Here is a 20,968-nt window from a genome sequence, read left to right as displayed (position 1 = left end):
GTCTCCTCTGGTGCTGTCTTATCTTTAGTCTCCAAGAATTGCCAGGTAACACAGAGTTCCACAAAATATTAGCGTGGATATTGCCGAATAGAGAATTCCCGTTATAGAAATATTTTTCAAATTTTTGTCATCTCATTCGGGACAATGCTGTATATTCAAGATGAATGATGTCACCTGAAAAATTAAAAGAATTTTGTGTCCCAAACAGTTCATATTTTCAGGTGTAATTACCATCAGGAATCTCACAGTCAATAATCATGGCAGAAGGAGATACAGATCTCCGGAGGGTGCATAGGAGGAGAATAACACAGAGGTCCATCAACTCAAAGCCAGAAACACCTATGTGCCCATATAATCAAAAATACCTATTAAAAACATGCCCATTCATAATTCCCCTTCAGCAAGCTTTTTCCTTTTCAGTGTCCGTGTAGATAAATGGACTAGAGTCCTATGGAATATGGTGCTGCATATATCTCTAAAGTCAAAACATACCCCTCAGGTTGCAATTGGCATGTCCTGGTCCAAATAAGTTTAAAACTCTGCATGATGAAAGGTGAATGAAGAGTCCATCACAATACATTCACAGCTCTATAGTACATGTCAGCAGTTAGAATATCTCAATGAAGCCTGTTACTCACATATACCAGCATGTAGTTGGGGCTCCCTGTGCTGTTCAGAGCGTTCCCAGCCTCTGCAAAATCCACGTGGAGACAGCGTTCACTTCCTACTTCCTCCAGTTACAAGTCATATGCTCTGAAGGGGCCAATCAATGCTACCCTCCACTGGAGATCCGCCCATAAACCAGAATGACACACTCCTCGTGTTCATCTACTCGCATATTGCTGCCTCAGAGTCCATGTCACATGCTCACAGAGGACCAGTCACAGCCGTCCCAGTTGCTAATCTGTTTACATAGCAGGGTAAAAAGCACGCTGTTTCTCCTCATTGAGAAAATCGCTACAGCCTGGTTGTGTATCACACCCACCCCCAATCACATGCCATAATAGGCCAATTAGGGTGGACAGCTCTGGGAAAACTGCCCACAAATCAAACACAACACAGGTCCCGTCCATCAATGATTCCAGGACTCAGCATAGAGCAGTGATCTGGGTGAAGATTCAGGCGCAGCCAACAAGCTGTGATCACAGCGCTTCCAGTTCTATTCAGCCAGTCAGCACAAAATAAATCATCTAGACAAAATTGTTTCCTTTTATTTTGTTTTTTTTTTATAAAAATCATTACATTTAATAGTGAACCACTGGATCAAAAATTAGATATAGTTGCAGAGCCATGTAATATTCACTAGATCATGAATATAACAGAGCTGTTTAATATTAACCGCTGGGCCATGCATAATATAGAGCAATCCATTCAATATTACCCGCTGGGCTTTTCAATATAGTCCGCTGGACCATACATATTCCAGAGCTATATCAGTATTATTCACTGGACCATGTAAATTGCAGAGCAGTTTATTTAATATTTCACTACTGGACCATGCGTATTGATGGCAATTTATTTAATATTATCCCCTAAAGCCATTTATTTACTATTGTCCGCTGGACCATGATTATTAAGGGTTATTCATTCAATATTGTACGCTGGACTAAGTATTAAATAAATTGTTCTTTGATATACAATCTGCTGGACCATGTATATTACAGTGAGGGGCTGCTGACTTATATTGAATATAGTTTATTTTTGAAAAAACCTAATCCTACAGAAATCCCCATAACAAAGGGGATCTTCCAAGGAAATGGACATTCAAAGATAGGGTGATGGAACATGGGAATATAACATAATCCATGGCCAAATATTCATAAACCCAAAATCCTTATGGAATAATAGGGACAGAACAGACCTGGTTTAGAACTGGGACTTTATAAAATTAACCAGGCTAACGGGGAGGCCCAAAGTGGTCTCAAGCAGGAAATTACAAAAAACATCCAAAGTTGAGTTGTTCATTTAACCCGTTTGGGTTTACAGTTTTTAGTCTGTGAATCCACCTTGCCTCCTTCTGTAATAGTAAGCGATCCCAATCACCGCCTCTCATCCTCTGATCGACTACTTCGATCATATGAAACTTGCAAGCTCTATTATCGCCTTCATGAAACGTCCTTACATGGCGTGAGATGGGAGTGTCCCTCTCATTCCTAATATCTCCTAAGTGCTCCCCTATTCTTTTCCTGAACTCCCTTTTTGTTTTCCCTATATATTCTATATTACAAGAACAAACAAATCTATAAATGACCCCTACTGTTTTGCAGTTTGCAAAATGCCTGATGTCATAAACTTGTCCTGTCACTGAGCTCATAAAGCTTCTACCCAATTGTATGAAGGCGCAAAAAGAACATTTCCCGCACCTAAAGCTATCTTTGCTCCTGTTCTCCAGCCATGTCGTGTTCTTAACTGCCCCATGCTCGCTATGTATGAGTTGATCCTTTAAGGACCTCCCTTTCTTGTATGTTATTGCTGGAGTTGCTGGAATAATGTCATGTAGTATTGGGTCTGCCGTAAGTATTCCCCAATGTTTTATTAAAATATTGCGCACTTCCTCTGCCCGATTATCAAATCTACCTATTATCCGTGTGATCCCCTCCTCCTCTCTTTTCCTGACATTCAAGAGTGTTTCCCTAGATTTTAATTCTGCAGACTTGAATGCTTCACTTAGGATATCCCTGGGGTAACCTCGTGCTGAGAATCTATCCCTCAATTCTGAGGCTTGTTTATAGAACGTCATATCTTGTGAACAATTTCTGCGAACTCTCAGGTATTGTCCTCTGGGTATACCTCGTTTCAGGTTAAAGGGATGGTGGCTATCCCAGTGTAGGAGGCTATTAGATGCTGTAGGTTTACGAAATATGCTTGTCTGTAGTTGTCCTATATCATCTTTAGTTATAGCAAGATCCAAAAAATGTATACTCTTTCTATTATATTCCGATGTGAACCTTAAATCTTAATCATTACAGTTAATCTCTGACACAAACCTACAAAAGGAGTCCTCGTCACCTGACCAGAATACCAGGATGTCATCGATAAAACGATACCAAGATATGATATCATTCCACCACAGTTGTTCCTCTCCTCCAAAGATGACGGTATCCTCCCACCAGCCCAGGAAAAGGTTAGCGTATGTGGGGGCCACTGGGATCCCCATAGCCGTACCCCTGGTCTGGTGGTGGTACCGCCCCTTAAACATGAAATAGTTATGCGTCAAGATAAATTTCAGAAGGGAAAGTATAAAATCATTATGTGGTTTGAACTGTATACCCCTCGAGTTCAAAAAGTGTTCCACAGCAATCTGACCCCAGTTGTGGGTTAACGAACTGTAGAGCGCTTCTACATCGATAGATGCTAATAGTACTCCATCTCCTAAGGTAACCCCATCTATCTTTCCAAGCAGATCCATGGTGTCTCTTAGGTAAGAGGGAAGGGAGAGGACGAAATTGCGCAAGACTTTATCCACATAAATACTACTGTTCTGGGATAGAGAATCTACCCCAGATACTATTGGACGCCCCTTAGTGGGTCCATCCCTTTGTGTACTTTAGGTAGACAGTAGAACACTGGCACAACTGGATGTAAGGTACTCATAAAATCATTCTCATTCTTGGATATAAGCTTATTATCCAAGGCATGCTTCAGGATAACATCTAGATCTTTTTTAAAAATTCTTGTTGGATCATTGGGAAGGATCACATATGTCTTTTTGTCACTTAGTAGATCAGTGCACATTTTCTTATAGATATCGTGACTTAGGATAACTAGGTTGCCACCCTTATCCGATGGTTTCAGGATGAGATTTTTATTCTGCGAAAGGTTCTCCAAAACCCTCCTTTCCTCAAATGTCAGATTATCATGTCGTTTATTTATGGGGTTTACTTTCTCTAGATCTTTTGTGACTAACTCTAAAAATATATCAACACTAGAGGTATCTGTTTAAAGGTGGCATCCGTGTACTCCTAGGCCTCAATTCAGTAAAGGGTCCTTCTCCACTTGGTCTTGTATTTTCCTCTAAAAGGTCATTCAGAACCCTCAAACTGGGGAGGTCCTCCTCTGATATTCCCAGGGCTTCACATTCTTTCCTATCATGTAACCTAAAAAAACGTTTCCATTTAATTTTTCTGCAAAATAAATTGATATCCTTGGTCCATTCAAAACTATCATATCTATTTGTTTGAACAAAGGATAACCCTTTATTTAGAACAGTAGTCTCTAATGATGTTAAATGATGAGAGGTCAGGTTAATAATCTTACTATCCCTAATCATTTCCTCACTCGCTGTGTGGGACGATTTCTCAGATCGTACTCGTACGGGGGTCTTCCCTGTTCCAAAAAAGAGGGAGTATTGTATGAGAATGATGAGGATGCTCCAGAATTCCATTGTTTTTGTCCTTTTCCCCATTTTCCTTTCCCTTGTCTTTGTTTTCTAGGTTCAAAGGCAATAGAGTTAGGAAAATTAGTATACGTCGTATTCCTATTCCCAACTATAGAGGGGTTTCTATCAGAGTCTGACGTGTCAATGTCTGAGGAAGAGGCCTCAGTAAGCACCTCTTTGCTGTTCTCACCCAAAAATGGGTAGGCTCTTTTTTTCCGTAAAATCACTGAAATCCCTGCTAAACTGTTTTTGTTTTCTCTCCCTCAGAGAAGATTGAAATTTCTCAATAGTAAATTGTAGGGTGGCTTCCTTTCTATTAAAATCAGGGTCGTAACTGATCCAGTTACCTAACAAGATCTCCAGTGATAGTCAGGATCTGTCTGGATTATGGGGCCGGGCAGCTGTCCTTTTATGAGCTGTGTGACCCCATCAGACACTTACGCACCTTCACTGCCGCCTTCTCCGAGCCCCTTCATGCTGTATTATGTGTAAGTGATGGTTCTATAAAGATGTTAGGGGGAAGCAGCAGCAGGAAGAAACCATCACAATATAAGAAACTGGTGATAAAGAATATAACAGTGAAATGATGTTACTGTTGCTGATTATCTGATGCTAATATTATATCCTCCTGATCATATATCTATACACTGCTTATAATTCCCTCTCAGTTACTAGAAGACATTTTTATACCTTTGTTCTCTTCTTCTACAATGGAATCTCTGATAATATTTTCTTCAGTTTTCCTCTATAAATGAGGCGACTAGTAAAGGTCCGATCGGCTTTTTTCTTGTCATCTTTGGAAATTGTTGAGCAATTTATTACAATAGTACAGATAAGAAAAATCAACAATTCGGTGCAGTGCAGCAAAATTTGCAAGAATTAGACAGTAAATCCAATATCCATTGTATAATTGCAATGAGAAATATTCTAGAAATGTGTAACATAAGAAATATCACAAATTGTGAGGGGAAAAAAACAGGGATTGCAAAAAAGTTCACAAGAATGCACGATATTAAAAAAAAATTCTTTCAACTGCAAGAAAATTTATATATATATATATATATATATATAATATATACACACACATCATGCTAATAAAGGGAAGTAATGATATAGATAACTAAATGTGGGAGAAGGCATAAATATATATGAACAAACCTCAATGGGTTGTGGGATAACATGTATCACATGAAGCGATCTGTTGTGCTTGTCTAATGTTCAACACTCATAAAGAGCCTGGGATCAAAAAGGATAATAAAAATAAGAAACCTACATAAGGTCAAGATCTTATGGAGATACAATTCTGTGACTATGGAGGGATTCTTTGAACAAACCGTACATCAGTAAACGTTGGGTACATATATCTTGGCACCCTCATACTAATGTTCATGTGAGCAAACACCTAAAATAGGACAAGAAGGTATGTCCATTAAACAGGAGGACTATTATGTTAGAAATTGTGAAGAATATACAAAAAAATGAAATTTCTTACCCTGTGGGTGAAAATGGTAAGTTATAACCTTTGGTGCAGTCTACGTGACCTAAGTATATGATAAATAAGAGGTCAAGGGACAAAAAGCTGTCTCTAACATGTGCTCATTGCCATGTCCATACCTGCATAGGTGGTCCACGTGGTGTGGGTGTCTGGAGGTGCCCGGGAGTGACAGGTAATGTGTCCTGTGCAGCGTTTAAATAGTGCCTGAAAGGCGCGCCTAACATGACTGTTTCCTGGTTGTGATACGCAAGGTGGTGAGGCCTGGAGCGCATCACGTGCATGCGCCGCCTGAGACGAGCGGCGCATGCGCAGAAGGCAGCATCCACGCCTCGATAGGGGAGGTGATAACACAGCATGTGACGCTTCTTGCGCATATGCCGCCTGGCCCCAGGCAGCGCACGTGCAGCAGGCATCACATAACTGCGCATTGTGGAGGGACAAAGTATTGTGGTGACGGGCGGAACGCATCCCGCGCATGCGCCTTTCGATGGTCCAAGCGGCGCATGCGCAGAAAGCAAACACCCCCCCCCCGCGCGTGTCGGCATAGTGATGCATGGTGTAGGTAACCAGGTGTGAGGGAGAACAAAATACAGTGAGTTAATAAGATCCTGTGGTGCTGGTGCCAGTTTGTCATCCAGGGCTGGTGTACGACTATGGGTTTGTGAATCTCTTAGGTGCCAGGCAGTGAGATTCAAGGTCAGATAGGAAGAGAAGCCTAGGGAAAAAAAGAGAAAATATTAAAATGATGTAAGAGAATTATATCACTAAACTAAAATAATTTTTAGATATATACATTTTTTTTTTAGATATATAAAATTCATTTGGTAATATAGCGACTTTACATTTAGTGGTATGAGACAACAGCTTGTCACTGAAGATGTCATAGATCCTGTGGAAAAATAGAGGATAAGAAGTAGCAAATAATAATTATGATGGGGGTTTCAAGGGAAAACCTCGTAATGAAATGATGGGGGATGGGAAGTAACGTTTGCTTGCAGCAGATGGTGGACTTGTGTTTGCTGATACGGTCTCGGATATGCTGGGTAGTGTCCCCAAAATATCCAAGACTGCAAGGGCATTTGATCAAATATATGACAAATGTGGAATCACAGGTGAAGAATTCATATATGGGGAAAATTTTTCCGGAGAGGGGGTGGGTAAACGAGTCCCCACGGGTGAGATTATTACATTGTAAGCACCGCAAACAGGAAAAATGACCCTTTCTTGGGGTGCCAAGAAACGTCTGGCGTGGGAGACTTTTTCCTGAGCCTACATCTGCTCGTACAAGATTCTTTCAGGTTTTCAGGTGTTTTGTTGCAGAATAGTGGGGGTACAGAGAATTCTTGTATGGAGGGATAAGCTGCTTTCAGTAAGGGCCAATGCTTAAAGATAATAATCTTAAGGGGCGAAAAAGGATGATATGTATAGACGCAACTAATTCTTGGGACCTCCTTTCTCCTTACCCGTGAGTTACGAGATGTACAGTTACCAGCTACATCAATGGGATACCCTCTGGAAATTTCTGGCTCATCTCCTGTGTTCTTTACGCTGTACTGGATCCGACACAATCCTGTGTACCCTCATGTGTTGGGAGATCAGTAATGATTTTAGTATGTGACAGGTGACAGCTTGAATAATGTAACAGATTCTTTTTGTCCGTGGGCTTAACGTAAAGATCCCTGCTAAGAAGGCCCTCAGGAGATATTTGCACCAATGTGTCCAGAAAATTGATGCTCTGTGTGTCCGAGTGCATCGTAAATGTTAGACCTGGTCTAATGTTTAAATCATGGAAGAACTGGGTTAAGGATTCAAGGTTGCCCCACCAAAATATGAAAAAATAATCGATGTATCTAATTCACGTGATGGCGTATTGAATCCATAGTGGATGGAAAAATATATGGGTTTCTTCAAAGTGTGCCATATACGCGTTGGCGTAAGGTGGCGCTAAATTAGATCCTATTACGGTACCCCTCATTTGAAGGAAGAATTGGTCCTGAAACAGGAAGTTGTTCTCGAGTACTAGCTGAAGTAAATCAATAAAGAGTTTTGTGATGGGGAGTAGGAGCTGTATTTTTTGAGGAGCCAGTCTGCCGCCAATAGACCATCGTGGTGCTCTATAGTGGTGTACAGGCTGTTCTAAACCTCTAAACCTTCTAAACCTAAAACAACTCTAGACTAATAGAATACTATGCCAATAATTATATTCTATATAAAAGACCATAAAAGGTGAGGACATTATATTTCTAAAAAGAAAGTAATTGGAGAAGATTCAATTCAAACTATAGAGCAAATATGTAAGTGATGTATCATGTTATACTGAAAATCGTTCCAAAGATTCCATTGCCTATAATACTTGGGGGGGAGGGGGGGATTGTTCAGCGTTGCGTGATATTTTATTTTTCAAACTCATGTTGGGCTATAGAATTAATTTGGGAAATGTTTGGAGGGAGGGGATTATTCCATTGGGCTGCAATTAATGATTTAGTGGTAAGGAAAATATGAATAAGAGAATGAAAGGATGGATCGAATAGGTCTAAATCTAATGAAAGGAGGGCCAATTGGGAGAGTCAAAACTATATTGGAATTAGTAATTCTATTAGACTAGGAACTTCCATAAGATTTTTAATATTGGATATTCACAAAAAATGAAATTTTTCAACCACCTCCGCAATTCCTCCAGCATAATGAAGCGTTGGTAGTATTGAATTGATGTAATCTTAATGGGGTATAATCCCAACGAGAGGGGAATTTATAATAGGTTTCCAGAAGAGAAGTGCAAATAGGAGGAGTTGCTTGCAGTGAAAATTGCCAATTATCCTCTGGAAATTGGGGGAAAGATATTCAGCCACAATCTGTCGTAGATTTGTTTTATAATATTTGTCGCTTACTAAATTTATTTTTGTGCTCCAAATCAGTGTTACTAGGATTGCAGAGTAATGGGTCGACTCATGTTTCTATTTAAAGGATTTTTCTAAGGATGACTCTTAAGGACATGAGAATCTTGAATTCAGAGTCAGGAATCTTATGCTTTATTTTGATGTCAAAATAAGAAAAAACAACAAAAAGTTTGTTTTGCCATCTTGTGACCACTACGTTTTATTTTCCCATAAATGGAGCTGCGTGTGGGAGGTTTTGCTTTTTTATTTTTATGTCACAATTTTATTGATCGAAACCATTTTTTGATAGAATCTAAATTGTAGTCAAAAAGGTGCAGCCATTTATCCCTAATCATGGCATACCGCAATAATGTGATTTGTGAGCACTGTATCGCTACCTTCAGTTTTGGCTTAAGGTTATAAAAGTGGTTTGGCTTTTATTCCAGCCACAATAAATAAACCTTTCCAGGAAAGGAGAAAATACGAGTTTTTATAGTGCAAGCAATACATAATTTATTAGTGACTATGGTGACAGAGACTTGAAAGGGTTAATATGAAAATTTAAAAGACCGGATCAAACAAGGCATTAAATGCACCTGATAAAATAAGCCCAATATATCCACAATGATGTCCCTCCGTTTACAACGTATTTATACTTTAGAAGCAATAGTGCAACCAATAGAACATACATAAATGTACTCAGGTATAATACAGAGAGAACAATAATAAAACACTAATGGAAGATGACTATATCAGGGATAGTGGCAAATCCAAGGGTATATAGCCAAGGCATATCACTATGTTGCTATAATTCATGGTAAGTCCAGGGTTTTTGCAAGTATAGTGTGAAGATCATGCCAAGGCAAGAATCATACCCTTTGTTTGCCAAAACAACGTTCCGATGGCAGGTGCTGAATTACAACTTTGGTCCGGAGAGGAGGCCCCAAGACTGCCCGACGTACGTTTCGATGAGGATATTCAATCTTCTTCGGGGGATGGGATGCCATGAAGTGCGTACCAGAAGTGCCGGTATTTAAATGGTGGCGGTAATTTTCCGAACCCGGAAATCACATAATGGCGCATGCGCAGATCCATCCGAGAAGTCTCGCGCGATGTACCGCCGTCACGCTATATCGCGCATGCGCGGGAGCGGGGACGCATCACCATAGCTCCCGCGCATGCGCGAAGCACAAGACTGTAGCGACAATCGCGGAGACAAGGCAGAGGATCCGGGCATGCGCGCATGAAAGCCGGGAATGGATACAACATACAAACATGTAACACTAAGAGTGACAAGAATTGCAGTGAGCGCCTGGCACAATGTGAAGTTAAATGGATCCTCACATTGAACACCATGGTCCCTAAGGGACTCAATGAGTCCATTAGCTACACTCCCTTTTTATAATATAGCTATCATTGTCATCATTAAAATTTATACTTTATTTCTTTTGCTTTTCATTCTAATTAGCTTTGATCTCCTCCGAGTGACCACCCTTTGCCTCACTGCAATTCTTGTCACTGTTAGTGTGATTTTTATTCTTTTAATTGTTCTTGTGGTCCCACTATTCTAATGCTGGTTTTATCTGGTCCTCTTTCCATATAGGCATCCTATTCACCTAACGATGTTACTTTGGACCCTTTTGGAAAACGCTTTCATGCGGTAGTCTGAATACTTTAATGCACATGCACCTTTTGTATGTTGTATCCATTCCCGGCTTTCATGCGCGCATGCCCGGGTCCTCTGCCTTGTCTCCGCGATTGTCGCTGCCGTCTTGTGCTTCGCGCATGCGCGGGAGCTATGGTGACGCGTCTCCGCTCCCGCGCGAGATAGCGTGACTGCGGTACATCGCGCGAGACTTCTCGGATGGATCTGCGCATGCGCCATTATGTGATTTCCGGGTTCGGAAAATTACCGCCACCATTTAAATACCGGCACTTCTGGTACGCACTTCATGGCATCCCATCCCCTGAAGATTATTGAATATCCTCATCGAAACGTACGTCGGGCAGTCTTGGGGCCTCCTCTCTGGACCAAAGTTGTAATTCAGCACCTGCCATCGGAACGTTGTTTTGGCAAACAAAGGGTATGATTCTTGCCTTGGCATGATCTTCACACTATACTTGCAAAAACCCTGGACTTACCATGAATTATAGCAACATAGTGATATGCCTTGGCTATATACCCTTGGACTTGCCACTAGCCCTGATATAGTCATCTTCCATTAGTGTTTTATTATTGTTCTCTCTGTATTATACCTGAGTACATTTATGTATGTTCTATTGGTTGCACTATTGCTTCTAAAGTATAAATACGTTGTAAACGGAGGGACATTCATTGTGGATATATTGGGCTTATTTTATCAGGTGCATTTAATGCCTTGTTTGATCCGGTCTTTTAAATTTTCATATTAACCCTTTCAAGTCTGTCACCATAGTCACTAATAAATTATGTATTGCTTGCACTATAAAAACTCGTGTATTCTCCTTTCCTGGATATGATCAGGAGTTTGTGCTACCCGTGTGGTTCCTGGGTATACAGGGACGCTGGGCATATTTCTAGTATGGTTTTCTGGAAATTTGTTATAATAATAAATAAACCTTACCTAGAGGTCTCTCCTGTTGGTGCATGTTGAGGGGTTGCAACGACAGTCTTTTAAGCAGACCTGCTCAGGTTTTCGTCAGTTGCATTGCTTGTTCTTCCATATCCCTCCACATTTGCAGTAGAATATGGAGAAAAGAGCACACAAGCTTGGCATTATTACCAATTGCCAAAATACAGCCCCCGCAATTTATTAAAATTCAAAAATATACTGATAGGGACCTTAGATTGTGAGCCCCAGTGGGGACAGTATTGCTGATGTATGTAAAGCGCTGTGGAATTAATAGCGCTATATAAATGAATAAATTATTATGAGATGATCTGACAGCATGGAAAAGCCTCCCCCCCACCCCTAAAGCAAACAAAAAAAAAATCATTGTGAAGCATAACGATTGTGGATGTAGTTTTGTCTCCATACTTTCACATTGCCAGTCATCAGACCTCACACGTCCAGTGTATTCTATGCAAAGCCATACCTTGGACCCCTGAGTTAGGTGGCAATGGAGAGAACCCCTAAATAATCCAGCACACATGCCCATTCTATCCTAATCTGAAAGCACATTCAATAGCATTCGATCAGGGGTCACCCCCACTAAACACTTTTTTTGGGCCGTTTCACATTTCGGCTAGAGGTGCAGTTTTTGAGTCATCCACCACTACCAAAGGCTCATCTGGTGATAACAGTGGCTGATGCATATCACGCTGCTTGTATAATTTATAGAATTTGGAGCGTCCAATTCTTTGGATTAAATTTTGATTTCGTTTGGCTATTTTTCGTTTCCCTTTTGTCTGTAAGAAACCTTGAAGTATTGGTGGGTCTGGTGAGGATGTAGAGATATCAGGGAGATGACGTTTAGTTCCTGTAATGGTTGAATTTCAGCTTCTTTCAGGTGAAGATTGCTGGTGAGTGAGTTTAATTTTGGTCTTATTTATGCACTATTTATCTATAAAGGAGTGCAAAGGCATAATTTTATGCAGTTTTGATAAACATTTTAAGTGCTCTATAGTTATTTGGGATCAGATGCAGAATGGTAGTAGCTTTGCATAGTTTTGGAATAAGATTCATTTTTGTAGTTTTATGCCAGAGTTTGAGGGTTGTTGTTGTTGTGGTGAGAGGATTTGTAATGCTATTAGATTTGAATCTCTTGTATTAAAGATATGAAAGTGCAGCGCTCCTGGAAATTAAAATTCTTTGGTGCTTGGATAGGGTCCAACCCCAAATAATAAGAAAATTAATCCGGCACAAAATTGGCGTAAAAAAAATTTGCAAATTTATTTGACAAGCAAAATGTGTGAAATAACGTTTCGGTCATTAGACTGTTATGGACAAGATTATGAATTATGAGTATATAAGAGTTACATGGAGATATCCATAAAGAACAAGATTTAAGATGCTGTTTCAGACTGTGTACCCCACCTAGTTCTGCATTTGGACATAAGACTCAGACAGTCTGGGCTATTCTTGTGACAAGTGAATCATGCTGACATTGCTTAATATAAATGAGGAACCAAGCACATTACAGTAAATTGTATATCACAGAATAAGCTGTTCTACTTTATCCAATAGGAGACGTGTTACGTATTCTTGGCACCTAGCCAAGAAGCCGGTTATATATATCTGTACAAACTTCCGGAATAAAGGAGTCTTACTTTCTATTCATATCAGAGTACGTCTCTCTGGTGTGTGTGAAAGAGTGTGTTTATGCATGCTACCACAAGTGACTCATAATTTGGACTGCAGACAGTTTAAGAGGGATGCATGACTGAATGGCATCAACCTAAATTAAGGCCTTATCATTTGGCGCCCAACGAACCTTAGGACTGAGCTCTGGATGGCGGACGGCCGTGCTGACACCTTCAGTCGAAAGGCAACTACGCGAGAGGTGGAGAATAGATGCGCACTCCAGCTGCAGGTGAGAACATTTGTATAATCTCACCTTGCAACCTCATGCGTGTACTTGCATTTCGAAGGGGGGGGTTGGGCTGTCCCAGTCTAGACACCTAATGACCGCCATCTCGCATGAGATAAGCCGTCCTAAGAGATCTCACACAAAGGTGGTCAGGTTCACCTTAAGCTGTCTGTAATGTAATTCTAAATCACATGAAATGTAATGTGGTTTGAGGTTTTGTCTGCTCGTTGGAGAAAAGCAGAAGTTCTATGTTTTATTTTTCTCTGACTTAACTGCAGGGGAAAATGAGGAAGTTGTTATATACGCTGGATATATGGATATATATGGTTATATCTGCAGGTGAGATCAGCCACCTGGATGGTGTATATAGTGTCCTTATTATGTCATTGTGTTGACCTGTGTCTACCTGTTGAAATGTCTGTCTATTTGCAGCAGGTGGAGTACTTGCTGGTATCGCTCTAATCACTGTGTTTGCAGCAAGGCTGGCTGCAAAAAGAGGAAGTTCTATGTGCTTTGTTCGTACTTGCTGGTTTACGCAAAAAGAGGAAGTTGTGTCACGGGAAGGTACTTTGATATATTGAAGCCGTTTCTTATAAAAAAAAAAAAAACCCTCTGAAGCTGTACTTTAAAGTATGCTGTTTGTGTATACTGTGAGATACACTGGTGTGTAACGTGTCCGGTCGATAGTCAGTAATTGAGAAGACTGAAGGCTAGGTACCGAGTTACGGTAAGCGCCCTGACTGTATCCTGGTGCGTCTTCCACAGAGAGGAGACGATAGGGGGATTGGTTTTGGCCGGTACAGCGTCATGGTAAGAGACCCTGACTGTATCCGGTGGAATTTGATGTTCTCCGCGATCCTAGGTAGGAGCAACATTGGCAGAATCCCTTGACTTTGGTTTTAAACAGTATTATTGATGTTCTGGACGGACCGTTCAAACAAGGTGTATATAGTGTGAACAGAGGTTACTAGTACATGAAGTAAGAGATAGTGAGGGTGAATTTAGTTTCTATCACCCATGTGACACTTCTTCCTGGTAGGACAACCCGTTTGTGTTGTGGTTTGTGGACTGAGGTAGAAATTCTGTGTATTCTGTGGATGTGTATAGTCGCTGGTCCAGGAGAGAAAAGTGGATTACGGCAGATCAGACATCCAGGTTGACGTGTTAGTTTAGGGAGTTTACCCTTTGAATATGGGGTCTAATCAGTCCACACCTGTCAAGTTAACGGCAGAAGAATTAGTAAGCGAACGAGAAGGAAGGAAGTATGTTAAAAATATGAAGTCGCTCTTGAAGGTGGCAGGAATCACTGCCAAAAAAGGGAGATTAGAGGAGCAGGAATGGAAAGATGTTTTGTTAAATAAGCGAGGGATCTTGAAAGATAAAGATCTCCTTATGGATGCTGAGGCATGGTATAGAACGTCAAAAGATGTTAGGAAATTGGCATGGAAAGAGGAATGGGATGGAGATAGTAGATATTTCTATATTGCACCAGATCAGAAAATGGCACCTCAGGAAGTGGCCAAGCCCATTAGGAAACAACGCCTCCATCCTCATAAGTCGTCCCCAGAGGGTTGGACTTGTGTAGTTTGTCCCCCTGCCCACCAAACGCCCTCCTTAGCCTGCCCAGACGTCATTTCAGGTCGGGCCGCACCTAGTTCCCTTTTCCAGCCATCTTCAGTCCCAAGGCCACTGGCCTATTTGTTGCTGGAGCAACAGAAGACACCGAGGGGGGGGGGGGGGGTCAGGAAGATGACAATGATTTAACAATGATCCACCCCACCACCAACACTGTCCCTAGTAGAGGTAAACCACAGGTGCTGTCCTTATTTGAGGACGTCAGGCCACACATGGCATCGCACCATTATTCCGATAGTCTCAGACAAGAACGCCTTAAATATGTGACATGGAAGCCTCAAGAGGCTGCAGTCCTTGCGAAGGAACACTGAAATATATACACCTATGAGTGACGTGTCATCAATAATTGATGTTTGATACCTTGGACCTGATCTTCGGGGATAGAAGATTTGAAAGGGGGGGGTTGTCTATGTACAGGTGCAGTGTTAAGGAAAAAGTGGGTGAAAGAGCCCTGACTGTTACCTGGTACGGTTTTCATGCTAAGCAGTGAGTTGAACGTTGTATGCGTACTCACTGGTCTTGTTTTAGTGGATGTCAATGTATTCTTACCTAGAATTGAATACATTGGGGAAGACCCCTAAACTTTGGTCTTAATCGGAATTATTGAGTATTCGATAGACCGTTCTCATGGAGGTGTATGTATATCGTGAATTCTCTCCCTAACATAATATCTCATATATAGTTTAACCTGAAAGATGTTTTCACCCAAATTAAAGCTGGGAATTCTTTCTGGCCAGTAATGGAGCCAGGTTTGCGGGTTTACAGTGAGGGTGTATGTACCTTATCACCCAAGTGACACTGGAAGATATTTTATGTATAATGTACGCAGTTTTTGGTGTATAACACCGTAGGGTTGAAATTGGGAAAAAAAAATAAAAAGAAGGAAGTGTTAGTTTCTATTTCAGTGTCCTGTGAATATACGTATGTTGAAATAGAGAATTCTCCAAAGGGGGGAGATTAGATGAGAATTGATGAGTAATTCTGAATCTAGCAACTAAACTATGTGTATTTTACCTGTCTGTGAAAATAAGAAACATTAAGCTGAATAATAGGGTGGACTTGTGTGCTGTCTGTGGAGCACTGGGTCCACATAAGCCCATCCCAGTATTTCTTGTTCTGAATGTAGATTTCTTTCTGTCACTCAGTGTTTTGCTCAGCCCTGGGTGGGGTATGGTATGGGGATAGTTTTGCTCAGCCCTGGGTGGGGTATGGTATGGGGATAGTTATCAGGGTCTGACAGGAGATAGGGATACGCTGGAGGCTCGGCCCTGACCACCATCAGGTCTACAGTCGAGATGAGGGCGAGTACAGGGTCCCTAGTTACAGGGTCAGCCCAGGGGTCCCTATATAATCCATATTCCCAGTGACAGATTGAATACCTCCTGAATGTAGATGTCACAATACATGTCACTCCCTCCCAGGACTCTTCAGACGCCATTTTTGGCCAACACCTACTTCCTCTTTTAGCGGCTGTTTCTTATCGGTAATTATTTTCAGTGGACGTTTTAACTCAGACACTACATAGTTCATCTTCAGACGCCATTTTAGTCCAGCCGACACCCAGTTCCCCATTTTTGTTTCAGCAGCTACAGCCACTGCTCTGTTTATTGCTGACATAGCAGGGACTGCAGAGGGGGGATATAGGGACCTGAAACACACACTCCGTTTTTGGTCATATATGGAGTAGTTCCCAATCGTGTTCCCACTCATGAGGTTATTGCTGATAGTCCTGTGGAAACTTTTCCCTTCACTTTTGCATGTTTGTTTTTGCTGTATCTAGTATACAGTTTTGTAGACCATATAGACTGCTCACTATTAGTCCTGGTGGACAGTGAATATTTTTCTGCCTATGGCAGTTGCTGCTTAGCCTAGTTTTGAGATATTTTCACTTGTATGTTATCCTGCCTGGTATCTTGCACAAGAGTTCCCTGATAGAGCGGGTGGAGGTTCATGTGGTCCCAAGGGGACATTGATCATCAGGAGTTGACATATATTAGAGTTTTCGTTGGCAGCACCCAGTAATCCTTTGTGTCTAAGTTTGCAGGGTCTGACAGGAGAGAGGGATACGCTGGAGGCTCGGCCCTGACCACCATCAGGTCTACCGTCGGGATGAGGGAGAGTGCAGGGCCTCCAGTTACAGGGTCAGCACAGGAGAGGTAGAGTAGATAAGCTCCACTGTTTTTTTTACTAGTTGTGTATACGTAGTCAGGGGGTGCTGCTTGCTAGTTTCCAAACACTCTTGTGCTTTTCTCTTTCCCCGGGATTTAGGGGATCTTAGTTTTTAGAATTTCAGTGTTCTCCTGACCCCAAGCTACACTCATTGCTCTTTCTTACAAACCTAGGTATAGTCCTTTGTATCAGGTCTCCGAGAGCCCATATGCAAACAACTACAGCTGGTAACACCTGAGTTACAGTCACAGTCATCAGAAGAGTATCATCACGTCATCTCCAGCCCAGAAGTCATTCTACATGTTTGCCATGGAAGAAGATAGCAGTCCTTTGAGCACTACTCAGCCAGATTGAACACCTACCTAAAGCACCAGTTGAAGATCAGTGCCCGTATGACATCACTGCTCCCTGACAGTCACCATCTCCCGGTGTGCGGTCCTTAATCCTGCTGAACTTCTCCCTCTTCCAAGGGGGGAGTGTCCCACCTCTGACACCTTGGTGGAAGAGGTAGTCGACTCTGGCATAGCTGAAACTCTGGATTCGATACAGTGACGGATACATCTTTGATATCTGTGGTATAAGATTCCCAAAGGATGATGTATTCAGTCGCACAGGAAAATCTTTCGGAATCCTATCATCGGTCACATTAAAGATGAGCTTTCCAGCAGATTGATGGACAAATCCAGCGGTATTAAATAGATAATCAGAGATTGCAAAATACACCATGAGATTATGGTCATCTGGTATGGACAGAGGCTGTGGTGAGAATGGTGGGGGGGTGCGCTTAGACTGCTCAAAAAATTCTCCCTTCAGCTGTACATCCAGATAATCCGCGCTCACAATTGGAGGTCCCGTCAAAGAGTAATCAATAGAGGCAACATCATCAATTTTAGAAGTAACTGGCAGACTTCTTAATACTGGCTCCAGTTGATTTTTAACTGCGTCATTAACTTGTGAATAAATCATATTTTGCATATAGTCTCTTAAGGATGATGCGATTTTGTCATCAAACAGGTTAATGAGCCAATCAAGTCCGCCAGAAAAATGTACTTGCATATCTGCAATGTTGGCACTGCAATCAGATGAAGATACTGTTGGTCGACCAGAACCATCGCTTCCTAAACTCAGGCCCACAGAAACTGAGATTCCCAGGACCTTTAACTCAAAGTCACCATCAGACGATATGAACAGATAACGTACTCCCCATCTTCCATGTACTTCAATGTAGGCTCCAGAGATAGTTTCAGGCCAACATTGGGAAGAAGAGTGACTTGTGAACTAGGCAACTGGAAATTGGTTATCACCATACTATTGATGTTGTACTTTACATTTCCCAGAACTCCAACACTGTACGATCCTGAATAATCCGGCAGCCGAATAGTCGAGAGCTTCTGTTGTAGAACAATAATCCCTTGTTGACGGGAATAATCCAGCCCTTTCTGGGTGATTCTCACAACCAAACCAGGATTAACCGAGTCTGTTGCTCCAAGAATTACCATAAAGAGAGCCAAGGTTAATGCGTAGCTCGGTGCCATCTTCAATACATGTAATCTTGGCAGTAACTAAATAGCTGCTGTAAATGCAAGGGGGGAGTGTCCCACCTCTGACACCTTGGTGGAAGAGGTAGTCGACTCTGGCATAGCTGAAACTCTGGATTCGATACAGTGACGGATACATCTTTGGACCCTGACTTAACCCCTTTGCGGATGGATCAAGATGTGCATCAAGAAGACGGTTCCACATGGGTATGGTGCTGGTAGCAGAAGACGCTGTGCTGATAGAGCAGTCGCTACCCGCATGCCTGTCTGTGAAGAAGCAGATGTATGTGCTCTCGCTGAAGCCTGCAAGATGGCAGCCAGCATCTACTCTGTATGGAAGACAAGAGACTTGATCACTGCCAATGGAACTGTAAGCCGCCATGAGGCCATAGAAGAACAGATGGAAGCTTTACTATTGCCAGACAGTCGCGGTGAGCAGGGTTGAGGCCTACATTGGAGGAGTCAAGAAGCAGTAAGAAGTGTCCTCACTGACAGAACATCCAAAGAAGCCCCAAGACCACTTACCAGAGAAACAGTCAGTCAATCTGAGCTTTTTGAATGACCCCGATGTGAAGAAGAAAGGAAAGATGGAAAGTCTTGAGAAAACGTTGTCCTGACCCTACAAGAGCAAGTCTCAGAAGAAGAAGACGACTGAGATAGGGTGCAGCTGTGGGCTCCCGGAGACCATAGAAAGTGGCTAGTGACCTGCTTTCACTGCCAGCCAAAGAGATATGGCAGGCCTTAGACACAGAACTGACTCTACACACCCCATACCAGCCACAGAATAGAGGGAAGGTTGGGAAGATGGGGCAGTGTAGAAGGCAAGGGCAAGAGTCTTCCCCTTGAATTGTTCAGTGTCAGACACACCCCAGCAGGGACCACTAGGTTGAGACCCTATGAAATCCTGTTTAGAAGTAGCCTCAGATACTTCAACTAAGCTTGTTGTTCGTTTAAACATTTGCCTAATACACGTTTTTGAGTTTTCTCCTCCAGATCCAACCAGATCTAGATTTTCCTCTTTTCCTTTTCTCTCTCTCTCCTCTTTTCCTCTCTCTTTTCTCAATCTTTCTCTCTTCCTCTCTTCTCAATCTTTCTCTCTCTCTTTCTCTCTCTCCTCTAACTCTTTTTCTTTCGGACGAAGATCCATGCATTCCACTACAAAGAGAGGTCTCTCTGGTGTGTGTGAAAGAGTGTGGTTATGCATGCTACCACAAGTGACTCATAATTTGGACTGCAGACAGTTTAAGAGGGATGCATGACTGAATGGCATCAACCTAAATTAAGGCCTTATCATATAGGCATCCTATTCACCTAACGATGTTACTTTGGACCCTTTTGGAAAACTCTGGAAATTTGTTATAATAATAAATAAACCTTACCTAGAGGTCTCGCCTGTTGGTGCATGTTGAGGGGTTGCAACGACAGTCTTTTAAGCAGACCTGCTCAGGTTTTCGTCAGTTGCATTGCTTGTTCTTCCATATCCCTCCACATTTGCAGTAGAATATGGAGAAAAGAGCACACAAGCTTGGCATTATTACCAATTGCCAAAATACAGCCCCCGCAATTTATTAAAATTCAAAAATATACTGATAGGGACCTTAGATTGTGAGCCCCAGTGGGGACAGTATTGCTGATGTATGTAAAGCGCTGTGGAATTAATAGCGCTATATAAATGAATAAATTATTATGAGATGATCTGACAGCATGGAAAAGCCTCCCCCCACCCCTAAAGCAGACAAAAAAAATCATTGTGAAGCATAACGATTGTGGATGTAGGTTTGTCTCCATACTTTGACATTGCCAGTCATCAGACCTCACACGTCCAGTGTATTCTATGCTCAGCCATACCTTGGACCCCTGAGTTGGGTGGCAATGGAGAGAACCCCTAAATAATCCAGCACACATGCCCATTCTATCCTAATCTGAAAGCACATTCAATAGCATTCGATCAGGGGTCACCCCCACTAAACACTTTTTTTGGGCCGTTTCACATTTCGGCTAGAGGTGCAGTTTTTGAGTCATCCACCACTACCAAAGGCTCATCTGGTGACAACAGTATCTGATGCATACCACGCTGCTTGTATAATTTATAGAATTTGGAGCGTCCAATTCTTTTGATTAAATTTTGATTTCGTTTGGCTATTTTTCGTTTCCCTTTTGTCTCTAAGAAACCTTGAAGTATTGGTGGGTCTGGTGAGGATGTAGAGATATCTGGGAGATGACGTTTAGTTCCTGTAATGGTTGAATTTCAGCTTCTTTCAGGTGAAGATTGCTGGTGAGGGATTTTTAATTTTGGTCTTATTTATGCGCTATTTATCTATAAAGGAGTGCAAAGGCATAATTTTATGCAGTTTTGATAGACACAATT

The 20,968-nt window shown here is 41.8% G+C and overlaps 1 protein-coding gene across 1 annotated transcript; it reads right to left on the bottom strand.

Moving 5' to 3' along the window:
* Positions 1-127: 127 nt before the first annotated feature.
* On the bottom strand, positions 128-18,597 carry LOC142258138 (bactericidal permeability-increasing protein-like). Its single transcript, XM_075330616.1, is given in 6 exon segments — positions 128-174; positions 232-339; positions 3,591-3,908; positions 4,258-4,326; positions 17,548-18,300; positions 18,303-18,597. Coding segments are annotated over 6 exon segments (1,590 nt in total).
* Between the last annotated feature and the right edge of the window lie 2,371 nt (positions 18,598-20,968).

The sequence above is a fragment of the Anomaloglossus baeobatrachus genome, chromosome 12, assembly GCF_048569485.1.
Source record: "Anomaloglossus baeobatrachus isolate aAnoBae1 chromosome 12, aAnoBae1.hap1, whole genome shotgun sequence".
Lineage (NCBI taxonomy): Eukaryota > Metazoa > Chordata > Amphibia > Anura > Aromobatidae > Anomaloglossus > Anomaloglossus baeobatrachus.
This window is presented reverse-complemented; position numbering and strand designations above follow the sequence as displayed.